Raw genomic sequence first — 25,525 nt, 5'->3', positions numbered from 1 at the left:
TTGTGTGTGATGTCTGGGCTCTTCCTCTGCTCATCATCAGCACATTGTCCTCCTATATCTTCTATGTACGCCTGGCTGATCCTTCTCTCTCTCTCTCTCTCTCATTGCCATCTTTTACATTATATGAGTTTTCACCTCTTTGTTGTATCCCAGTGTTGCTGATCTCTTACACCCTCTTTGTAGCCACTTCCAGGCTACATTGTGTTTCTCAGGGGGGGTCTCCAAGTTGTGATAACAGAGGACCAGGTTTGGTTAAAGCGGACCTCCGCTCAGGTTTTTTTGCTTTCTCCATCCCTGCCCCCCCCCCCCCTTCCCCAGCATTGTCTCCTATGGAGGGGGAATGACACCCCGGATCCTCCTGCTGGCACCAGGCGGGGGGGGGTCCAGGCAGCGTTGCGTTGTCAGGGGGCTGGGCAGCGTTGGTTTGAGGTAGGGGCAGTCGGATCTTCGGTGGGGGGGCATTCAATGGGCTGAGCAGGGGGCAGACATTTTTGGTTCATCAGAGTGGAGCAGTCATCTTTTGGGGGGGGAGTGGGGGGCTGAGCAGAGTCGGTTCATCACATGGGCGATCGCTTTATTGAGGGGGCAGCCATTGTCAGTTCATTAGGGGGTTGGCCATTATCAATTCTTCATATGGGGGGGCATTTCTGATTCTTTGGGGGAGGGGTGGGGGGCAACCATTGCCAGTTCATTAAGTGGTGGGGGCAGCCAGTGTCGGTTCGTCAGCATGGTTTCCTCAGGGACTGGGGGCCAATTCACATGTGATCCGGGTGCAATGCACTCATTCACTTCAATGGGCTTAAATCGCAGCGGGCGGCACCAAGAGTAGTACATGCTCTACTTTATCAAATGCAAAGCAACTGGATCGCATGGCAGTGCAAGCAGACACACTACACTGAGTTTGTCACCTGCATTTGGGGTGTCATTAGGTTATTTGTAGGGCTGCAACTAACCATTATTTTCATATTCGATTAGTTGGCCGATTATTGTTTTGATTAACCAGTTAATGACCTTGAAAAAAAAGTGTGGTGTATAATTTAGTTAATATGTAAAGTTTTTTAAAAAAAGGCAATATATTCTTAAAGCAGAGTTCCTCCATTTTTTGTTTTTTTTTTCTTAAAAAGTCAGCAGCTACAAATACTGCAGCTGCTGACTTTTAAAATAAGGACACTTACCTGTCCATGGCGCCCGCGATGTCGGCACCCGAAGTCGATCTGTCCCTCGGCTCTTGGGTGCTGCCGCCGCCATCTTCAGTAGGGGAATCAGGAAGGGAAGCCTTCACAGCATGGTTCCCTACTGCGTGATTCCACTGGTCCCTGTTGTCTTCTGGGACCTGTGTGTCTCCCAGAAGACGGGGGGGGGGGACGGAGAAGCCACGGGTGGCTCGGGTATCTATGCCCGGAAGTGGGAGCAAAATACCCATATTAGACAGGTATCTGCTCCCCCCTGAAAGGTGCCAAATGTGACACCGGAGGGGAGGAGGAATCCGCAAAGCGGAAGTTCCATTTTTGGGTGTAAATCCGCTTTAAATATCTCTATGCAGTGGTAGATATATATATAATCAACTATATGATTAGGGAGCAAAATCTCTAATCCACTCTGAGAATAACAGACAGAAGAGATATACTGTATATACTATTAGAGGAGATATACTGTATATACTATTAGAGGAGATATACTGTATATACTATTAGAAGAGATATACTGTATATACTATTAGAAGAGATATACTGTATATACTATTAGAGGAGATATACTGTATATACTATTAGAGGAGATATACTGTATATACTATTAGAGGTTGAATCTGGTAAATATCATCAGACTCGGAGATCAATTTTTTTATTTATTTAGGGCCAGTTCACACCACATGCAGTCCAGTGCATTTTTTTTTTATCCATCAAAAACGCATGGAAAGTAGGTTATATGGTTTTCAATGGCATAGTTCACACCAGTGCAGTCAGTTCCAGTGCGTTCCAGTTCCAGAAAAAAAGTAGAACATGTTGCATTTTTTTTCTGCACTGAACTGTATTGGAACGCTGTAAAACGCACCGGAACGCACCTAAATGCACCAAAAATGCAGTGCAACACACTTGTCCTTATTTAAGGTTAAGAAAAAAGAGGGGGAAAAAAGCACTGGACTACATCAAAAACGCACCAAAAACGCGCATGCAGAAAAGCACCTGGAACGCATCCGGACTGCGTTTCTATGGTGTGAACTGGCCCTTAAAGAAAAAAAAATAGTTAAAGACTGTTTTGCCGATTTTCAGACAGAACTGTAATGTATTATATGCTGGCCATACAAAAACAATGTCTTCCTTAAAAAAAAAAATGTAATTTTAAGAACGTTCGTTCGATTTTCTAATCGTTAATGGGGTCAAATCGACGTTCGTTTTCAACCACAGTGACGGGAAAATTTTGAAATAATAGAAAATTTCTTGGTGAAAGGAATTTTCAGACAGTGTATGTAGTTTTCGTTCAGAAATTACATTCATTTTAAAAACAGAATGTTAAAAACAAGTGAAAATTTCAAACATTCTTTCATTCAGCGAGTGTACAAAGATTTTTCATATGAATATTCTCGTCTGAAAATAGATCCGTGTGGCCAGCATAAGGCTCGGTACACACCTATTCTGTTTGCTTTTGATCTGTTCAAAGGCCCCCCGCACAGGGTGTGCCAGGTGTGCCTGGGCACACCCTAATCATGCTGTGCTGCACAGATTCCCCCTGCTGTTTGGCTGCAGAAGAAGGGACCGAGGAATTTCTGTCTTAAAAGTGAGATATCAGGGGTCTGTTTAGACCTCTGATATCAAACCAAAGCCCCCCAATGGAGCTCCTAAAAAATTGTATAATAATAATAATAATAATAATATATTATTAAATAAAATTGTAAAAAATACAAAAATTGTAAAAAAAATTATGATAAAAAAAAAATATAAAAATAAAATAAATAAAAATTATAAATAATAAAAAAATTAATAAAATATTTTTTTATTAAAAAAAAAATATATATATATATATATATATATACACATACATACATACATACATACATACATACACATATATATACACATACACATGTGTGTTTGAGCTTTGGGTGCACACCCTAATGCCATGGTCTGCGCACGCCTATGGATCTGTTTTTGCAGTGCTTTTTGATTTTTGCGCACGTGATTTTGCAGCAATTTGCATTTTTTTTTTTTGGCCAATTTGTTGTTGGGTAGATTAAAAAACACAAATTGCTGTAAAAAAACGCACTACATGCTTTTCTGCAGCTTCTCCATTGAAGTATATTGAACCAAAAAAATTACAGTTTTGCAGGTCAGGGACTTTGGAAAGTCCCTGACACTTTCCAAATACGCAGCGGCTGAAAAAGGCATAGATGTGAACGTGTCCCATAGGAAACCATGTAAACAAACTGTGGTGCATTTCTGCAAAAAGCACCAAAAAACACACAGATGTGAACCAGGTCTAAGACGTTTAGTAACATAATGGGGTTAAAAAAAACTAAAATTAGCCCTTTATAGCACATTAACATCATGTTAGTGGCCGATTAATCCATTATGAAAATAGTAATCGATTATTTCATAATCGATTAGTTGTCGCTTAATCAATTGGTTGTTTCGGCCCTAGATAATTGACGCTTGCTGCAGATCACGACGTGATTTAACTCGGTCTGGGAAACATGCCCGGATCGTGGGTTTCTTGTACCGCTTTCTGGTGTGAACTGTCTCTGGCTGTAGGACTGTAGAAGAAAGTTGGATCCTGATGATGAAAGGGACAAAGATGGCGGTGTGGGTCCCAGTGTCGTGCAGCTGATCAGAAGAGAATGATGCAGCTGTATAGATCTAAGGGACTGCTGCCTCTGCATGCAGGAGATTCAGAGATGTCACTACTGCACTGCTCACTGTTCTCCTTGCTGGAGGCTGTGACATGAGGAAACAAATCCCTGCTTCTACCAAGATGAAGATCAGCGGCAGGGAGACCCCAGGCAACACTGGTGACCAGATCTTTACCCTTTTTTCTTCCTTTGTTGGGCACAACTTCCAGATTTCAGCTCCTCAGTCTTAACCCCCCCCCATCGCCTTTTAGTGACTTTGCCCCCCGTAGCAGTAAAAACCTGGTTTAAACCCTTCCGTATACAAAGCTGGGAAAAATATGTTTTGGCTAGACATACACTTTAAGTATAGACCAACTATAAGGTGTGAGGAGCTGATCCCTTGGAGAGGAAGCTGAGAGTGATCTGCTGACCTGGAATGACCTGGAGGGAGAGACCGGCGCAGGAGGAGAAAGAGCAACAGAACCGGTCCCGTATGTCTTTAGAGTTCCGTGGATCCGTGGGTGATTATTGCTTTGGAATGCAGCAAGAGATTGGCTTTATCTGGCCATACATGGTTCAGTTTCTTGTTCAGTTTTATATCAGAATACGTAAATCAGCACTGCAGCCGCTGATCGAGGCAGCTTTTATCTGACGGGGCGGTTGAACAAAAGTCGATCAGCTTCTGTTCAATTGCAAGGCCACTCATGGATCAAAATTCGTCTGGTCCCTGCTGACCGGCCCAAATTTTGCTCCTTCTATGGCCACCTTTAGCAGCCTGTTCAGGTTGTAAATGAAATGATACAATATACCAGCTAAGAGAGGAGACTTGCAACATTGTATTTTGTATGCTGACAGCTTTATTTGAAGCAGTGGAGAGGATTTTACCTTTTGGTCTCTACAGTAAGGATTTAGGACACCCCCCCCCCCCCCCCTCCCTCACACAGGTACAGAGCTGAGGCTGTCAAGCACCGGCTGTGTACTGGAGCTCCCTCCCATGCCACCTTTTTTTCTCTTGGTGTCAGGAAAACTTGTCTGAAGTGACTCATGCTGATAGCAGAGGAATGAAGCAGCAGGCAGAAATGACGCTTAATGTTCTGGGTTGAGACAACTACACACTATAGAGGGATATGCTTTGTCCATATTTCATGTCTGAGGTTTACAACAACTTTAACATAAAGCAGTAATATTTCTGTTATCTGTTATTCAGCTCCAGTGTTTCCCGATGGGTTCCAAAGGCCAGCCCGTTCGTGTGGAGGAGACGGCTGTGCAGGTGGCTGTCAGAGTCCGTCCTCTGCTTCCTAAAGAAGTGCTCCATGGACAGCAGACTTGTGTTCACATTGAGCCTGACCAGCAAGGCCTGACTCTGGGCACCAACAGACACTTCCACTTCCAGGATGTTCTGGATAAAGCATGCAGCCAGGAGACGGTGTACAGCCACTGTGTCCAGCCTTTACTGGAAGCCTTCTTTCAAGGCTTCAACGTCACTGTAGTAGCCTATGGGCAGACGGGATCAGGGAAAACCTACACCATTGGAGAAGCGAGCATATGTGAGTATGTCTGGAGACAGTTTATAGAACTATCTATGAATCAGTATTTATTTTTGTCAGAGAAGCCTGTTCATCCCACATTTACTGAACTTCTACCCTCTCCATTAACTAATCCCCCCCCCCCCCCCCTGCAGTTACTACCTTATGGGGGTTATTTACTAAAGGCAAATCCACTTTGCACTACAAGTGCACTTGAAAGTGCAGTCGCCGTAGATCTGAAATGAGTGGAAGCTCTGCTGATTTTATCATCCAATCATGTGCAAGCTAAAATGTTGTTTTTTATTTTCCTTGCATGTCCCCCTCAGATCTACTCTTCCAAGTACATATAAAGTGCAAAGTGTGTTTGCCTTTAGTAAATGACCCCCTATGTATCACTTATATTACTTACACCTCCCTTGTAGATTGTAAGCTCCTAAGAGCAGGGCACTTCTAAAGCTGGGCATAGATGGGTTTGAGTTTAGCCAGTAAGCTGACCAGGGAAAAAAACAAAGAGATTCCCCATCCACGCAAGTGAGGTAGATGGAGGAATTACCCCTCCCCATGCTGGGACACTATATTCTGACAGAAGCACTCCCTGCCGTCAGAATACACTAATCAGTGGCTGCGGTTGATTGGCTGCAGATGCTGATTGACAAAATTTTTCAAGCGTGTCTGTTCCAGCAGAGGTCATTCTAATAATCAACTTCTGTCTAACAGAGAGGGACACACAGAGACTGGCCCCTGCTAAACCAGATTAATTTTGATTTGTCTATGCCTGAAGAATAACTCTGGGCAAAATCTTCCATTCAGTGGGGCTGTGCCCACATTGCATAGGTTAACTGCTCGTTTTTGTCTAGGGCAGTGATGGCGAACCTTGGCACCCCAGATGATTTAGAACTACATTTCCCATGATCCTCATGCACTTTGCAGTGTAGTGGAGCATCATGGGAACTGTAATTCTAAAACATCTGGGGTGCCAAGGTTCGCCATCTCTGGTCTAAGGGATTGCAGAGCGGAGATATACTTGCCTAATCCGCTGATCCTCCGAGTGCAAGACAGCAGCACTGGCCATAGGTTGTTATGGCCAGGGCTGCTGTAAGAATTCATGGGGCCCCATACAGCCTATCTGACAGGTTTTTTACCCTTTTTTTTTTTGACAGCCCTGATGGGTGTGAAGCTTTGGTGAAATATCAGGGATCTAAATGGACCACTGATGTCTCACTTTTGAGACAGAGAAAGGGACTGATGATAAAAACAAATAACTTAGCGCCAAGGCAATAATATGTGACAAAAATTAGTAACAACAAAATAAATGACCAGCAGCAGTGTAATTGTCGCTCAACAGCAACACTACAACTTGAAATATAAATAGACACCGCGCTTGGCTTATTAAATCAAAAAATAATGCATCAACTCAAATGTATATAAAGTCCCACAAACGTGAAGAAAAGTGCTTGTGCTCCATTCCAAAATAAACAAATATGTGCTCCACTGCTTGGTGTTCAAACCAGGTACCCCTAGTGAAGTCACTTGTACTTTGTGGGCAAAAAAACCCCCGGGTGGTTTCTTACTGGCTGGTCACACTGCAATTACTCCATAGGTGGGGAAGGGGGGAGCCCATAGCGTAAAACCGTAATGTATTGGTAAGAAGTTGCAAAAACAAACATAGATACACTCACATGTTCCAGTGCCTAATAAGCCTGGTTACCGCTCACTTTCGGTGTTGGCTCGGTCCACTGGATAGATTAATCGGGCCGATCTGGTGTCCTGATGATGCGATCAATCCTAGATGCGTTTCAGCCAATGAGAAGGGCCGTCATCAGGAAGCTCTGACGCTCTCAGAGCTTCCTGAGGACGGCCCTTCACATTGACTGAAACGCATCGAGGCTTCATCATGACACCACATCTGCCCTAGGAAACTATCCAGGGAACCAAGCTAACACTGCAAACGAACGGTAACCAGTGAATGCCAGCCGGACCATTCCCTTATTAAAAACACATGCTGAACACACCGGGTGCCCGCCCTATTTAGGCATCGGGACATGTGAGTGTACCTATGTTTGTTTTTGCAACTTTTTGCCAATAAATTACGGTTTTACGCTATGGGCTCCCCCCTCTCATTTCTCAACCCACCTATGGAGTAATTGCAGTGTGACCAGCCAGTAAAGACACCACAAGGGGGTTTGTTTCCCCACAAAGCACAAGTGACCTCACTAGAGATAGGCGGTCAACATCTGGGGTGAGTGTATATCCATGTGGGGCAACTGTTCTGAACACCAAGCAAAGGAGCACAAGCACTTTTCTTCACGTTTGTGGGCCGTTATATACATTTAAGTTGATGCATTTATTTTTGTGATTTAATAAGCCAAGCGCGGTGTCCGTTTATATTTCAAAGGCACTGATAACCAGTGCTAATTTTGACATCAAATTTCGATTTCATTTTAGTTAGTCTTTTGACTAAAATGCCAAGTCAACTAAAATCTCCAGTACATTTTAGTCGACTAAAATCGAAGGGGTTTAATTCAATTTTAATGCATTATTTCTTTAGAACTGCCAAACATTATATACTCCTGGAATAAAAATCTAGTAACATGTTTATTATTTATAGTATTAAGGTTTGAATGTGCAGTACAGACACAGATTTAGCCATTGTGATATAAATTCAATTTAGTTTAATGCCATTTTAGTGTTAGTGGTGATTTTAGCCAACTAAAATAATATTAATTTAGTAGACGAAAATATTTTAGTAGACGAAATTAACGCTGCTGATGACAGATTCCTCAACCCCTTTCTCTGCAGCCATAGCTGCACTGCAGATAAATGAACAGGAAGCACTCTGTACAGAAGCTCCTTGTTCATTCACAAATTGAAACATAGTAAACCCAGGAGTCAGGGGGCAGGCGCAGTTACTGGAACCAATCCTCCTGTAGCTTCCCCCTGCAGCAGCTGAAGTATGGCAAGAGGGAGAGGACGAGACACTGGTTGTGCAGAAGGGGGAGCCACAGGGGGATCAGTTTCAGCGATAAGGCAGTACAGCTGGCCCTCCTGCTCATCAGGTGCCCGGGCTCCTTGTGGAACTGATGGGGTTCGGTCCTGTAAAGGGGGGCCGACTGTACTGCCTTATCAGTGGCCCTGGTTATGGCAGTGATCTCTGGCACTCCTCGGCTACATATCCCGTTTCTCTGACTTGCGTCTGCAGTCTTCAGCTACACCTGTAGAATGTCCATAGTTTCTGCAGGTCTAGCTTGTAGTGGCAGTAATCTCTAACAATCATGTAACGCACCTCCTTTCTCCGTTAGTCTTCAGCTATACCTGTAGCATGTCCACAGTTGCTGCGGGTCTAGCTTGTAATGACTGATCTCTGTCAGTCACCTGTAACATATTCCTGAAGTCTTCAAGGAAAGAGGTTCCTCTAAGTGCAGTGGTTAAAAGATTTATTACAGGCACAATGGGATTAAAAACACTTACAAGATAGTAAGAGGTCATAGGCATATAATGATTTGTCCTTATGTGGATCACTGTAATCCTCGTCTGTCTGGGGGAGAGAGCCGTCCTGCATATGTCAGGTGAAGGTGGTGGGTGGATAACGCGTTTTGGAGCAGGCACAGCTCCTTCGTCAGACCTGATTACCAGATTACAGCAATCCGCATGAGGACAAATCATTATATGCCTATGACCTCTTACTATCTTGTAAGTGTTTTTAATCCCATTGTGCCTGTAAAAAAATCTTTTAACCACTGCATTTAGAGGCGCCTTTCTCTTTCCTTTATGACCCTCCAGAGCTGCTGCCTTCAGTGCCATCTCTCCACTGCCACCAAGGACCGTATACCCAGCCTCACCAGAGCGCCCTCGTCTCTCCCTCCAGGTCTGCAGTCTTCACCTACTCCTGTAGCATGTCCATATTTGTTGTAGGTCTGGCTATCTCCTATGGCATGTCCACAGTCTAAAAATCATCACTAGTGTAACATATACTGAATATTCTGAGCGGCACTTGTTGGTGTCAGTGGTGACATTTCACTTTCCCCTATACTTAGTGTGTCTGCAAAAGATGCTGTTAATTCTTTTTCATTTAGTTGACAACTGTTCTCCTCCAGCTATTTGTATATTGTTGTAATAATTTTGTTTTGTTTCAGCATCTATCTCAGAAGATGAGCAGGGTATCATTCCACGTGCTATGGCTGAAATCTTTAAACTGGTCGATGAAAATGATCTGATTGATTACACCATCCGAGTTTCCTATCTGGAGGTCTATAAGGAAGAATTCAGGGATCTCCTGGAGGTGCAGACCTCTAGTAAAGACATTTTGATCAGAGAGGATGACAAAGGCAGTGTAGGTAAGTCCCAGTCATAGAATTCGCCTGGTTGGATTCTGCTCGGTTCAGAATGAATTGAGAAGAACGTCCCTTGGGCTTCAGATACTTGCTGTAAAATGTTTTTGGTGTGTTATCTTTATAAGAAAGGAAATAGCTTACAGGCATCACCTTTTTATTTAAGGCTAAGTTTACCTTTAAAAAAAATAAATGCTTCCTGACCCCCCCCCCCCCCCCCCTTATCTCTCTACTATCCCCTTTTTTCTGCTCCTGCCCATCCCAGGCAAACATTCCCTGTCTATTTCTGCCGGTCTCTGTTCTCTTTCTGCTCTCCTCCTCTATACTCGTCGATTCCCCCTGCTCTCTTTTCTCTCCCAGTGCCTTTTCTACAAACTGCTGAGCACTTTCTTCTCTCCTCATTTAACAAAGGTGCCCATGAGCAGAAAAATGGATCACTCCCTTCAGAACCCTTGTGTTAACTAGCACCAGCACCCATCTGGTACCATTGTGCACTGAAACATTATTTCAATGACTGATCCTCTATGCAGCAACAAAAAAATAATACATTCACATATTTTTGCAGGTAAAAAAAAATCAAACTTATTACCATATCCCGCTATGGCCTTACAGTTACAAAGCTAGAAGAAGACTGAATAAACTGAGTGTGCTGAGAAGCGCGATTGCAGCCCATTCAAACTACAAGTACGTCTGCCATGGTGGCAGATGGTATTTGTAATTTTTTCATTCATAGGAGTCAATGAATTAATCAATGATGTGACTGCGTGGGCAGAGCCATGCTGTTTTCAAAAAGTGACAGCGAGTGTGGGGAGAGTTTCCCCCCGCCCGCTGTCACAGAGAGGGGAGCACTGGTGGCGGCAGGTGGTTGCATAGGAGCATGTTGCACGCTAAATATGGGTGTAACATGCTCCTAAATGTGAACATATATTTTAAAGCACGTCATGGTAAACCCAAGTAGTCAGGTAACCAGTATGTCTGAAATGTAAACTGGCTTTATAAACCCTGTTTGAATTTGGTCTGGTTCCTGATGAACTGACTGAAATAGTGGGTAGCTTTATGAGTCCTCTCCTGTCTGACATCCTTTGGTTAAAAAATTGAAGGAGCCCAACAAAATAGTTGGCCGAATAGCGGCTGCATCCAGTCAACTTTGGCCAAAGTGTTTTTTTTTTTTTTAATCATTTTTAGACATAAATATGTATAATTTTATAGGGTCGCAGGGAAAGAAAGGGTGCAGAGGTTTTAACCCTTTTCTATGCTACAGTACTTACAAAAAGTACTAGTATTTGTCATCCCTAAGGCCCCTTTCACACTGGGGCGGTAGGGGGCGTCGGCGGTAAAACAGCGCTATATTTAGCGCTGTTTTACCGCGGCGGCCGAAAAAGGGTTACCGCTGGCGGCCGAAAAGGGTTAAAACCCCTCGTATAGCGCGGCTATAGCAGTGGTATTACCGCGGTATAGCCGCGCTGTCCCATTGATTTCAGTGGGCAGGAGCGGTTTAGGAGCGGTGAATACACCGCTCCTTCACCGCTCCAAAGAAGCGGCTGACAGGAGATTTTTTCTTCTCCTGCCAGCGCACCGCTTCAGTGTGAAAGCCCTCGGGCTTTCACACTGAACAAAAAGCGGAGGCTGTTTAGGGGCGGTTTGCAGGCGCTATTTTTAGCGCAATAACGCCTGCAAACCACCCCAGTGTGAAAGGGGTCTTAGAGAGGCTTTTTGTCTCTGTCTCCATGTAAACACAGGGGGGGACCAACAACAAACCTGACAGAAGGTTTAGTCCTTTTCCTCCCTTAAACAAAAAAATAATTTTGGTTCATGTTGCCCAGTTTTATCCACTTCAAGACCACCATACGTGTATATATACACGTATGGTGTATATTTAGTTGCAGCTGTCAGCCATAACCCCAGGATTGTTTTTTTTTTTTTTTTTTTTTCTGCCAGCATTTCTCTTTCTGATAAAAGTGATCCGAGTGACGGACTAGCCACTGGATTGCTTTTAGAAACAGCGAGAAACCCTGTAAGACAAAGGCATGATGAGCTAGTATGCATCGCATATGAAATTCTTACCTTAGATTGAAGCTGTTGCAGTGGCCCCGCACACCGCTGTGAACAGCGACATGTCTCCCGGAGTTATTTCTGGGTTTGTGGGCTCCGGCGCTGTGATTGGTCGGAGCCGGAAAGACGTCACCCCCATGCATGCACACGGTAGCTGCCGGTCACAGGACACTGCTAAAGAAACGGCACGAGCGAGCCATTTCTTCAGTGCGCATGCGCAGATGACATTGGCGCAAGCGCATATGGTAAAAATCTCCTAAACCGTGCAGGTTTAGGAGATATTTACAGTACCTGCCGGTAAGCCTTATTATAGGCTTACCAGTAGGTACAAGCGGTGTAACAGGGTTTACAACCACTTTAAAGAGACGGTGTAAAAATAAAAACTTCTTAATAAAAGAAAAAATGAAAGTGCCCCTGTGAAAGTGCGCAAAGAGGAGAACGCATATGTAAACAGTGTTTGTACCACACATGTGAGATATCGCCGCAAACGTTATAGTGAGAGCAATAATTCTAGCTCTAGACCCCCTTTGTAACTCTAAACTGGTAACCTGTAAAAAAAAATTTAAGTGTTGCCTATGGAATTTTTTTAAGTATTGTAGCGCAATTTTAAAGCATGACATATTGGGTGTCTATTTACTCGGCGTAACAACATCTGTTATATTTTACCCAAAAATGTAGTTGTATATTGTGTGTGTGTGTTTTTTTTCTTTTTTTTTTGCTGCATTAAAATAAATTGTGTATTTTTTTGTCCTCAAAAATTGTGTTTAAAAAGCTACGCAAATATAATGTGACATAAAAATCGTAGCAACTGCCATTTTATTCTCTAGGGTCTTTTCTAGAAAAATATATAATGTTTGGAGGTTTTAAGTAATTTTCTAAGCCAAAAAATACAGATTTTTACTTATAAACAAACTGTGTCAGAAAAGGCCTGGTCTTCAAGTGGTTTAACCGCTTGCCGTCATATGACGGCTAGGAGGCGCGGCTCTCGTTTTGGGAGGGCGTCATATGACGCCCTCGGCCTCCCGGCCCACCAAGGGGCATGCGCGCGCCGCCTACGGCACTCGCGCACGCCTGCAGTGTCACTCGGGACCCGATGCGCGTGCCTGGCGGCCGCGATGTCCGCCGGGCGCCCACGATTGCCCGGTAACACAGCAGGTCCGTGGATCTGTGTGTTTACACACACAGATCCACAGTCCTGTCAGAGGAGAGGAGACAAATGTACAGAGGAACACCGATCGGTCTCTTCCCCTTGTGAGTCCCCTCCCCCTACAGTTAGAAACACTCCCTAGGAAACATGATTAACCCCTTGATCCTCCCTAGTGTTAACCCCTTTCCTTCCAGTCACATTTATACAGTAATCAGTGCATTTTTATAGCACGGATCGCTGTATAAATGTGAATGGTCCCAAAAATGTGTCAGAAGTGTCTGATGTGTCCGCCGCAATATTGCAGTCACAATAAAAATCGCAGATTGATGCCAATACTAGTAAAAAAATAAATAAATAAATAAAAATAATAAAAATGCTATAAATCTATCCCCTATTTTGTAGACGCTATAACTTTTGTGCAAACCAATCAATATACGCTTATTGCGTTTTTTTTTTTTTTTTTACCAAAAATATGTAGAAGAATACATATCGGCCTAAACTGAGAAAAAAATTTGTTTAAAAAAAAAAAAAAAAAAGATATTTATTATAGCAAAAAGTAAAAATAATGCATTTTTTTTCTAACTTGTCACTCTTCTTTTGTTTATAGCGCAAAAAATAAAAACCGCAGAGGTGATCAAATACCACCAAAAGAAAGCTTTATTTGTGGGAAAATAAATGACGACCATTTCATTTGGGTACAGTGTAGCATGACCACGCAATTGTTATTCAAAGTGTGACAGTGCTGAAAGCTGAAAAATGGCTTGGGCAGGAAGGGGGTGAAAGTGCCCGGTATTGAGGTGGTTAAAGTTCAATTTATTTTAAAATACACTGCAAAAATGAAACCAAAACCGTTTTTATTTTACGGAAGTATTATAATCGGCTTGCTGTGAGAGAGAATGATGACATTGCATGCTGTATGTAGGTAATTGCTATTCACAAATACTAACTTATGTTTCAACTTCTTTTCTTTGTTCTTTTCTCCTTCAGTGCTGTGCGGTGTGAAGGAGACAGAAGTGGAAGGACTGGATGAGGTGCTCAGTTTGTTAGAAGTGGGTAATGCTGCTAAACACACAGGTGCCACCCAAGTCAATACCCATTCCAGCCGCTCGCATACAATATTTACTGTCACCATGGAGCAGAGGAGAGTTGTTGGACGAGTCACCAGAATGACAGATGGGGACAATAGTTTTGCCCTTGCTTTTGGTCAGGTCCTGTCTTCTAAGTTCCACTTTGTAGATCTGGCAGGGTCTGAGCGAATATTGAAAACCGGCAACACTGGAGAACGACTGAAAGAAAGCATTCAGATTAACACTGGACTTTTAGCACTGGGCAATGTTATAAGTGCTCTGGGTGACCCAAAGAGGAAAAGCAGCCATATTCCTTACAGGGATTCCAAGATTACCAGGTAAGATGATGACACAAGTGTTCTGCACCCCCACAGGTTTATCTCTCTTCCTCCCCAAATAAAGCTTAAAGCCCATCTCTGGGCAAAAAAAAAAAAAAAAGTTTTCTTATGCAGAGGGGCTGAGCCTGCACGGGTTAAAGCGGTTGTAAACCCTGTTTGATCATTTTTACCTAGAGGTGAGCCTATAATAAGGTTTACCTGTAGGTAAAATTAATATTTCGTAAATGTGCACCATTTAGGAGATCTTCACCCTGCATGCAGCCAGTGACATCACTGACGCATGTGCTCTGAAGGTCTGGCATACCTTGCCGGAGCTTCAGAGCTTTGTGCCGGAACAGAGGGCTGTACCTGGAACATTGGTGGTTTACAACAACTTTTCCTGCTTGTTTTTGTCTAGGAGAGAGGAGAAGGGAAATATACTTAACTGATCCTCCGAATCCCCCCCCTAACAAGCACTATCTTCCGGGCTTTGGTGCAGCTGAGCGACCAGCATGCACCGGCCATTTTCGCGCATGCGCAGTATGTATGGCTCGCAGTGCCGTACACTTCTGAAGTTGCCATCACAACGGGCGCTGTCGTCGGAAGTGCCCGCCCCGTTGTGATAGCAACTAAGCCCTCGGCGCTGCCCACTGACTCCTGGGAAATGATGACGCACATCTCCCAGGAGCACTAGCGAGCACGATGCTGAGGGAATTGAAGTCAGGCACCAGGGAGAGGGAGAGGCAGATTCCAAGGCACCCCTTAGCAACAGACATGAAAACGTGAGTAAAAAAAAAAAAAAGTTTCCAAATGTTGTTAATTAGGTTTAATGCTGCTGAATAATGCAAAGTTAATTTTATGGGTGGAACTCCGCTTTAAATATCAATAAAAGGAATAATTCTTTGTTAGGCACACGGTGTTACAAGGAAAATACATAAACAAAACTGTTGCAATAATAATATTGTAACACCATGTGCCTATGGCCCCTTTCACACTGTCGGACAATTCAGGTCCGCCTTTCAGTTTTTTCGGCGGACCTGAACGGGCGCTCCATGTTAATCTATGGAGCGACGGATGTCAGCGGTGACATGTCCGCTGACATCCGACCCGGTCCGATCCACTAAAATCAGACGGATGGACCTACGTTCGCATGCGTCCCTGGTGGATCAGATCGGGTGAGATCTGATGAAAGCGGACATGCTGTCCATTTTCATCCGATCTCTCCATAGCAAGCAGTGGCGCTCGACAAGCCCCTCCCCGCTCAGTGAGCAGAGAGGGACTTGTCATCCGCCGGTTCAGTGGAGATCAATGGAGAGATCTCCCGCTGAGCTGGTGGACTCTGTGGCAGCAGATCCGCCTGGTGTGAATGAAGCCTAACAAAGAATTATTCCTTTCTGATTTTTGTTATGGTAATCGTTACATTGATTCAGCTTGGACCAATGTAAATATGCATAATCACATGAGATCTGCAGATTTCCATTTGTCCAAGCTGGACCTGAGTAACTATGCAATGAAAATTATACCTAGAGTTCAGCTTTAATTTCTTGTTATGTGTTGACAGATTTTGCCTGCGCTGCAAGCTCAATTTTGCGATTGGAAATCAGATATAGTAGCCTCTTCTCCATGCCAGCATGGCTCTTTATGAGCATTGTTAAATCCAGATGTTGCATAATGATAATATAAAATATCACTTGTAATTAAGAAGGAATAGACAAACATAGCCTGCAAATCATGGAGATTGTCTGTGAACAATTGTGCTTAGGTTGTCCTTTTTTGATATTGCTTACTTGGAGTGTGAACTATTTAAAATGCAGTGAAAAGCAGTACATTCCTCTATTGAAGTGGTTCTTTAAGTGGTTCTTCGCCCTTTAAAAAAAAATAAAAAATTCAAAGTTAGCAGCTACAAATACTGGACTAGGATTTTTTCCGTGGGGCTGTATGTTTGCGCACTGGTGCCCTCCAAGCACAGAGACCAGGGTCTCACTGAGAAAACTGCCGATTCCGGGTCACCTGATTGCTGTGATAGCCTCTGATTGGCTATTACAATTATCACTCACCTTGATGCCTGCCCCTGAGTTTTCTGTCTCTGAATGGACGAGAGAGATACATTGTATCAATAAATAATAATTAAAAAAAAAAAAAAAAAAAACCTAGATCAAGGTTTGATCAGGGTTAGTGTTTGGGTCAGGGTCAAAGGTCAGCGTCAGTAATTTTTTTTTTTTTTTTTTTTTAATTAGTGTCAGTGTGTGTGTGGGGTTTTTTTTTTTTTCACCTTGGTATGATATTAAAAAAAAAATGCGCACTATTGTTTCTGGGCTGTACTTCGGGTACAAATAACAAATTACATGCACATATGTGGTATCTCTGCGATCGTCAGGAGCAGGAGAATTAATTTTGGGTTGTTCTTTTGTGGTAGGTTATGGTAGTAGCAAGAAATATACAGTTACCTTTTGAAAAACTATTATTTTTTTACTATTTTGGGCCAGTTTTCCTTTGATAATAAAAAAAAAATAATTAAATCAGGAGATATCCATTACCATTTACCACCAAATGAAAGCCCTATTTGTCCTGAAAAAAACAAGTCATAATCCAATGTCAAAATTGCAAAATTGGGCTTAGGCGTTTAGATCTGTTTTACCCTTAGGTGCAAAGGGGTTAATAAAAGGACACTCGCCTGTCCAGGGGTCCAGCGCCGTGCTCACCCAAACAGTTTCTTTGCCGGTCTTTGGGTCCCTGGCTCCAGCATGTTTAATGTGGGAAGCCAGCTCTGCGTGCGCGATCCTTGGGACGGTAAATCGCCTCCTCACCGCAATACTTCCGTGTCCCGGAGACCCTGGAAGTGACATCACTGGCTCCGTCCATCACTACCGGTGTCTCAGGAAGGCGATTTACCATCCCAAGGATTGTTTTTTCATGCTATGTGGCAAGAAGTTTATATGTAAGTGTTTTTAATCCTATTAAAATACATTGTTTTAATACTACGCTATCAACCTGTTCTTTTATATTTCGAGTATCTATTCCATAGCGAAGCATATCCAGCATAAAAGGAGTATAACTAGATTGGAGCTACATCACATCATTAATGTACAAAAAGGCAAAATGTAACCTGTAATGAGTTAAAAACCTAAAGTGAGCACTGAGCAGGCATTGCACACAGAGGTGTCTGGCGATGGCTGTCTGACACGCAGCTGTCTTTTCACGGATGGATTAATTACCTTACACATACTGCTTCGATTGATATGTGTCTGTGAAGTGCACTTTATTATTATTTGTACCTAGGAGTGCATCGATTTTATTTATTTATTTTTTTTATTATTTACACCCTTACAAAGAAGTTTTTATGGACGATTATCAGGATTTTTTTATGTGTATGGTAACACTAACAATTATTTCACGAAAAAGTATATACAGTATATGACACGCTTTAATGGTGTTTTGTATACATTTTTTTCTATATAAGTTTTGTGATGGGCAAGGGCCCGTGTTTGTGACCTTTGAACAGCGCACCATTTCTTTAATTTATACATAATGTTTATAGTGGTTGGAGTTTTACCATATCGGTGGTTGCAGCAGTTCTGAATTTTTGCACATTTTTTTTGCACATAATATTTAATTGTTTGATATTGTATATAGCAGTGCAGTAGTATTCTTAAACTAATAAAACTGATAAAACATGTGTAGGCAGTGCCTTTTATACCGAACACAAGCGGCTGCCCTAGATGGACCTTGCATCAGATATATTTTGTTGTATGCATTTAGTACCTCACAGATATACTGTAAATCGATCTATATTGTCATAATATGTATTGGGGATTATAGTGGTTGTATATTTCCATTCGTTTTGCAAATGTGTGTGTGTGTGTGTGTGTGTGTGTGTTTTTTTTTTTTTTTTCCTTTTTTTTCTTTTTTGTTTTTTTTTTTTTATAAAGATTTTTTTACTGTTTAATTTGCTGTTCTGTTTTTAGGATTTTGAAAGATTCCTTAGGAGGAAATGCCAAGACAGTTATGATCTCTTGTATAAGCCCTTCAGCTTCCGACTTTGACGAAACCCTGAATACACTTAACTATGCCAACCGAGCACAAAACATAAAGAACAAAGCAACTATCAATTGCAAGAAAGATGCCGAGCGAGTGGAAGACCTCCAGCAACAGATAAAGTCCTTGCAGCGAGCTCTAGAACAGAGACATCGTTCAGAAACCCGGATCCTCAGCAGGTTTGACCCAGCCAAGTCTGTTCCCCGGAGATCTACAGAAGATCATGTGTCCAGGCTAATGGCTGAGTGTGCCCATTACAGGACATGTACAGACACGGGATATCTTCTCCTTATGGACCTTCTGTCAGAAGAAGGCCTCTCGCCTGCTCAGATTCAAAGAGTGAAGAATTGGATGTGTACTGTAGAAGAGGAGAGGAGTGAAGTCACGTCAGCGTCTGGTTTGGACAGTGGAATTGAAAGCTCCTCTATTGAGGAATCCACTGCAAAGCTCAGCAGAAAGCAGGCTAAATGTAAGGTATGGATCGGAAAAAAAAAAACATTCTATTGCAGCTCCAAATGAATTATTGCTTTAGCACAGGGGTGTCCAGCCAGCAGCCCGGGTGCCACCTGTGGCCCGCGGAGCCCTCTGATGTGGCCTGTGACCTCCTGCTCTGGGGTGGCAGCTTGGCAAGCCCAGATGGAGGGTTGCCGACCCGCCATCCCAGAGCTTTGGTGTTGTGAATGGAGCTGGCGGTAGAGGAAGCAAACGGCTTCGGAGCAGAGCCGCATAAGCGGAGTGATGCCAAATGCACTCTGCCTGGCAATACCTGAATGGAAAACTGTTATAAAAGGTATATTTATTACTAAAATCACAGTGCATATATGAGCATATCTGTTCTGCAATGGTTACTTGGCTGCTTTCAAACTAATCCGCAGGGTTAGCTGCACTGTGCTATATATTTCTGTTATTTACTGCGGGTTTGGTGCGCTTTCAGAAAGTGCGCCACACCTGCAGGATATAATAGAATTCTATGGCAAAGTGCAGCTAACCCACAGGAAAGCCAGAGGTGCACTGCGCTGCACCCGCAGTGTGGGAAAACCACAGCACATCAGTGTGAAAGCAGCCTTAGGCCCCTTTCACACGATTGGTCCAACTCATTGGGACCCACCATTAACCTCTATGGAGTGGCAGATGTAAACAGACTTTTGTCCATTTACACTTGCCTACCTCCAATCCGATCCACTAAAAAAAAAACAAAAAAAAAAACAGAAGCGGATCCATCCCCTTCCATCTGGGTGGATTGGATCGGAGGGTCCATAGAGTAGAGTGGGCTGTGTCCGCTCTGCATGTGTCGCGGACACGGATCTGTCATCCGCCCGCTCCGCTCATTGTGGCCTGCGACTGAGCCGCTTAAGTGGCCCTCGCTCTTCAAAAGATTGGGTACCCCCGCTTTAGCACATTTTTACCGGGATCAAAGTGTTACCATATAAAGTGTAAATTGAAGCATGTTTGTTTTAAAATTTTATGTGATCACTTTCTGTAACCGATTACAGCATTCTGCTTTCTTATTGTTACAGAATTCTAGACATTTATTGAGGGACATAGAGGCCTCTTAGAGGCCATTATGGCCCTCTGTCTTCTCAAATGATATTGTAAACAAGATTTATATGTCTTGGTTTGCCTTTAAAACCAATGCTAAAGTAATGTTACTTTTTTACCTATTGGAACTGTTCTTCTGGGGAGAAAGAAAGATTGTCAAGAGTACTGTGAATTCTGTGAAAGGTAATAAATACCTGATAGTGTTAAAGCCCAACTCCGGGCAAAAAATGTTTTGTTCCCAATGCAGTGAGACTGTGCCTGCACTGCATGGGTTAACTGCTCTTTTTGTCTAGGGGTGAACACTGAGCCTATACTCACCTGATCCTTCGGAAAATGGTGCTCCCCCATGTCGAACGGTGGACTGTTCCTGACGTCTTTACATCCAGAGCCAGTCTATAGGCCCCTTTCACGCTGATGGAATCCACCAGCAGATCCGCCCGCTCAGCAGGGAATCTCACCGCTGAGCAGGCAGATAACAGGTCTGTGTCCGCACTGCTGATGCAGAACGGACACAGACACAGCCCGCTGCCCCCTATGGGCTGTCAGATGGAAATGGACTGCCTGTCCATTTTACATCCAACTGTCATCTGATCCAATCCGCCGGACACATGTCCGCTGACATCCGCTGCTCCATAGAGAGCAGTGAATGGTCCGATCGGGTCCGCCTGAAAAACTGACAGGTGGACCCGATTGGTCCGTCAGTGTGCAAGGGACCTATGGGCGTGATGACGTCAGAACAGTCCACCGCACAAGACCACTGGACCCCGGGGGGGGGGGGGGGGGGGTCAGGATCCGAAGGAGCCTATCTTGTGCTGGGAGGATCGGAGGATTAGGTGAGTATATCTTGGCATTCCAAACCCTTAGACAAAGACCAGCAGTTAACCCATGCAGTGCGGGTACTGCATGGGGGGAAAAACAAATTTGCCCGACAATTAGCTTTAGGCTTCCACATTATTTAGCATGCATGCAATTCACATGAAAAAATTGAGTTGACAAAGTTTTGTCCGTTATTTTGATGCTTTTGCTACTTTAGACCCCCATGAATGCAAATTTGAACTTACCTCTGAAGCCAGATTTGGAGATACGGTAAAGCCTAGCTCCGGCCAGATTAAAAAATGTATCCCTTGTGGTGAGGCTGTGCCCACACCGCAAGGGTTAATAGCCGTTTTGTCCTTCGGTGTCCTAATTTTCCAGAGCAGGGCTATTGCTACAGACCCTGCTGTAGTCTTGATGATATCTGGACCCTAGAGTACGGGGGTGCAGAAGCTGCAGGGAGGAGCAGAGGATTGGGTAAGTAGATCTTCTTTTAGGCCTGTTTCACGCGGGCTTCAGCTTGTATAAGAGCAGTGTGAACAGCAAGCTACAACACAGCATATGCAGAACATTCAGCAAGCTTTGTTGAAGCTTTTAAAGTACCATTGATAGCAGCACAGCTCCCGCTGCTGTCAATCAAATCCAATGAAGTTGGCGCCGGGGGGGCGGAGTCGAGTCCTGTTGTCTGTGTCAACAGACGCAGCAGCAAGACACGAGAGCGCACCCGCACGGGTGTCCCGTCGGAGAGCGCTTCTCCGGGACACGAGAGAAGAGGAGGAGCCAGGAGCGCCGCGGAGGGACCCCAGAAGAGGAGGATCGGGGCCACTCTGTGCAAAACCAACTGCACAGCGGAGTTAAGTATGACATTTTTGGGTTTTTTTTTGTTTTTGTTTTTTTAAACCTGAACCTTTACAACCCCTTGAAGTTAGAAGCTGATTGGCTACAATGCAAAGCTGCACCAGATTTTGCACTCACCAGTTTTAGTAAATCAGCCCCCATTGTTGGTAAACAAATTGACTAATCAACACATTTCTATAGCATTATTGTAATTGCTTTGCTGTTAACCTGCTGTTTATCCTAATGGTAGGGGTCACTGAGCTTTGAGTGCCATGGTGGTGGAGCAGAGAAAGACAAGTGCATTGAAGATCTGAGAAGTAAAATTCAGAAGCTGGAAGATGAAAATAGAGATTTCCTTTCTGCTTTAGAAGATGCTATGGAGCAGTACAAGTTGCAGGTATCCTCCGCAATCATTATGTATAGATTTTTGCTTTTATGCTTTCCTTTCTATGCGATTTTAGGGGACTTATGTCATAGCAGCCTATCCACATTTTTGTGTAATTTTCAAAGCTGGACTGCAGAAATGACAATTGGAACCTGATTGGTTGCTATTGGCAAATTCATATAGGGATAACCTTTGTACAGAAGTACTTTTACTCCCTTTTGTATTTTTGCTTATTATATTATTGATAATAATGTATAAGAATTTATGGGTAATATAATGCAGTTACAGGCATGTGTGGTGCATGTCACTCTCCCACACCTTTTACACCAGACCATGCACTTCCTCATAGAGAACCAACTTTCACACACGTTAAAGGGTCACTGTTATGATCATTTTAATTTATAGATAATAAAACAATGGTACATAACTAGCTTTTGTAGGCCATCATTTCAGGGGCCATGCAGGGTCTCTTTCTCAAGGAGACAAAGTGACCACACTGTGCCAGTCACTACAAGCACCCATCTGTTACCAAGTTCTTACAACGAAAGGAGTGCGGTCCTCATCCTTTGATTCGTGTGAGATTTCATTTATAGATCTCAACCCAAGATTCGACTGTGAATTTCTTTTCAAAGACTGAGATTGTTCCTAGCTGTGGGTAACATAGTACAGCATTGTATCTCCTTTAATCTGGTTCCCTGCAATACTCTGGACCATCATGGAGTCTTCCAATTCTTTTTCTTGCGTTCTCTATTTTATAAAATAAACATAAAATGTAACAAAAAGAATGGACCACCTTCTTACAGTCACTGTAAAATTGTTCAACTTGTCAGCATTTAACCACTTAAGGACTGAGCCTCTTTTTACACTTGTTGTTTAAAGTTAAAATCTTCTTTTCTTTTCTCGGACATCACGGGACACAGAGCCACAGTAATTACTGATGGGTTATAGGGTATCACTAGGTATTGGACACTGGTCACACCCTAATCAGGAAGTTCAACCCCCTATATAACCCCTCCCCTTCCAGGGATACCTCAGTTTTTACACCAGTGTCTTAGGTGTTGGACGTGCAAAGATGTCCTGTGCTGAAGCTCCAAAAGGAATATTCTAAGATCCTATACTGGGGCAAGCCAGGCGACCGGATCCATTCAAAGTGTCTTTTCATGGCCGAATTGGATGGTACCCGGGCCTCGTGTCCGAAGAAACGAGGTTTTACCTGTAATGCTTCTCTTTTTAGAGAGCTGGACCCGCGGATCAGAAAATGGCTTTAACCACTTGACGACCGCCTCACGCCGATGTACGTCGGCAAGGTGGCACGGACAGGCAAAATCACGTACATGTACGTGATTTGCCTTCCGCGGGTGGGGGGTCCGATCGGTCCCCCCCCCGGTGCCCGAGGCGGTCGCCATTTGTTCCCGGGCGATGAGAGGTGAGGGGGCGGCCATCCATTGTTGGCCACCCCCTCCCGATCGCTCCCGGCGAATGAAAATGCTTCCTTTCCCTCTGTAATGTAAACAGAGGGAAAGGAAGTGATGTCATCTCTCCTCGAGTCGGTCTTTTTGATCCGACGCAGAGGAGAGAAGACATCCAAGTAAGTGCACCAACACTACACTTACAGTAGAACACGCAGGCACACATTTCACCCCCCTGTCACCCCCCGATCACCCCCCGATCACCCCCCTGTACCCCCTGTCACTCTGTCACCAATAGCAGTTTTTTTTTTTTTTGCATTGGTGTCAGTTTGTGTCAGTTAGAAGTGTTAGGGCAGTTAGGTTAGCCCCCTTTAGGTCTAGGGTACCCCCCCTTAGGTCCAGGGTACCCCCCTAACCCCCCCTAATAAAAGTTAACCCCTTGATTACCCCCCGTCACCAGTGTCGCTAAGCGATCGTTTTTCTGATCGCTGTATTAGTGACACAGGTGACGCTAGTTAGGGAGGTAAGTATATAGGTTCGCTGTCAGTGTTTTATAGCGACAGGGACCCCCATATACTACCTGCTAAAGGTTTTAACCCCCTGATTGCCCCCTAGTTAACCCTTTCACCAGCGATCACCGTATAACTGTTACGGGTGACGCTGGTTAGCTAGTTTGTTTTTTGTAGTTTATTACAGTTTATTACAGTTTATTATAGTTTTAGGGCACCCGCCGTTTATTACCCTATAAAGGTTTAACCCCCTAATTGCCCGGCGGTGATAGAAGTTAAGTTTTTAGGATCAGATAAGGTCTGCGTCGCCCCAGGCAGCGTCAGGTTAGCGCCAGTACCGCTAAAACCCACGCACGCAGCATACACCTCCCTTAGTGCTATAGTATCTGAACGGATCGATATCTGATCCGATCAGATCTATACTCCCCAGCAGTTTAGGGTTCCCTGAAACGCAGTGTTAGCGGGATCAGCCCAGATACCTGCTAGCACCTGCGTTTTGCTCCTCGGCCCAGCCCTGCCCAGCCCACCCAAGTGCAGTATCGATCGATAACTGTCACTTACATAACACTAAGCACACATAACTGCAGCGTTCGCAGAGTCAGGCCTGATCCCTGCGATCGCTAACAGTTTTTTGGTAGCGTTTTTATACAGTCGCCAACAGTCAGGAGCTTTTTTGCCTGTGAGTCTCACTAGTGTACCCCTAAATTTAGAGGCCAAAATGGCAAATCGAAGGTACACTAGTGAAGAGGCCTACACGTTTCTGAGTATGACAGATAGTGAAGAGGAAGTCACTCATCTGTCAAGTTCAGGCTCAGAATACGAACCTGTAGAGGACAGCGGCTCCATGACAGATAGCTCTGACGACAGAGTTGTGGTCCCTGCTAGAGTCAGGCGTACCAGACCCCATTCTTCTTCTTCTGTCCTTGAAGTGCAAGAACCGCAGGGCTCTCGTATGGAGCAGAGAAGTACTAGCGCCGCTATTCCTTCTGGTGAACTGGCAAGCACCAGCGGCCTAGTACACCCTGGTCGTACATCCAGCACTGCAGTATCACGTGGTGACGTGGCGAGTCCCATAAGTGCAGTTCAAGCTGGCGAGGTGGCAAGCACTAGTAGTGTCCCGCTGCCACCAAGAAGACAAAGACAGGCCCGTCGTGCCCATAGTGCCCTTCCTGCTGCATTGGCCAATCCGAATTGGGAACCTTCCACTTCTGCAGCACCCGTACTTCCCCCTTTCACTGGCCAACCCGGAATTCAGGTGGAAACAGTTGACTTTACGCCACTGGATTTTTATTCACTGTTTTTCACCGAAGATCTCTATAGATCTATTGTGGACCAAAGCAATTTATACGCTGGTCAACACATCGCCGCTAATCCCCAGTCCTCCCTTGCCAGAGATTGGAGACCAATTACGGTCTCCGAATTTAAGACCTTTCTGGGCCTTTCCCTCCTCATGGGGTTGAATAAAAAGAGTAAGTTGCGGTCATATTGGTCCACTGACCCAATTTACCATTCACCCTTGTTCTCTGCTTCCATGGCCAGGGCACGATACGAGCAGATTTTGCGGTTCATGCACTTCAACGACAATGAACTCTGTCGTCCTCGTGGAGACCCTGCATACGATCGGCTCTACAAAATTCGGCCCCTCGTAAACCACTTCAACCAACGTTTTGCAGACTTGTTTACCCCCCATCAAGTTGTCTGCGTTGATGAGTCCCTGATTAAGTTTTCTGGCCGCTTG

At 44.1% G+C, this 25,525-nt stretch overlaps 1 protein-coding gene across 2 annotated transcripts in view; it reads left to right on the top strand.

Moving 5' to 3' along the window:
- The window catches only part of KIF7 (kinesin family member 7), a 99,976-nt gene that overhangs the window by 233 nt on the left and 74,218 nt on the right, over window positions 1-25,525 (top strand). Inside the window, exons 2-6 of one of the 2 annotated variants that reach the window (XM_073618455.1) lie at window positions 5,031-5,370; window positions 9,483-9,683; window positions 13,864-14,281; window positions 18,226-18,769; window positions 21,735-21,881. In XM_073618455.1, coding sequence (XP_073474556.1) covers window positions 5,046-5,370; window positions 9,483-9,683; window positions 13,864-14,281; window positions 18,226-18,769; window positions 21,735-21,881 — 1,635 coding nt within the window. In that variant the 5' untranslated portion in view covers window positions 5,031-5,045. The remainder of the gene's footprint in view (window positions 1-5,030; window positions 5,371-9,482; window positions 9,684-13,863; window positions 14,282-18,225; window positions 18,770-21,734; window positions 21,882-25,525) is intronic. The other variant, XM_073618456.1, reaches the window with a different exon arrangement.

This window comes from Aquarana catesbeiana, linkage group LG03 (assembly GCF_042186555.1).
Source record: "Aquarana catesbeiana isolate 2022-GZ linkage group LG03, ASM4218655v1, whole genome shotgun sequence".
Classification (NCBI taxonomy): Eukaryota; Metazoa; Chordata; class Amphibia; order Anura; family Ranidae; genus Aquarana; species Aquarana catesbeiana.
The sequence above is the reverse complement of the archived record's forward strand: the minus strand, read 5'-3'. Positions and strand labels throughout refer to the sequence as shown.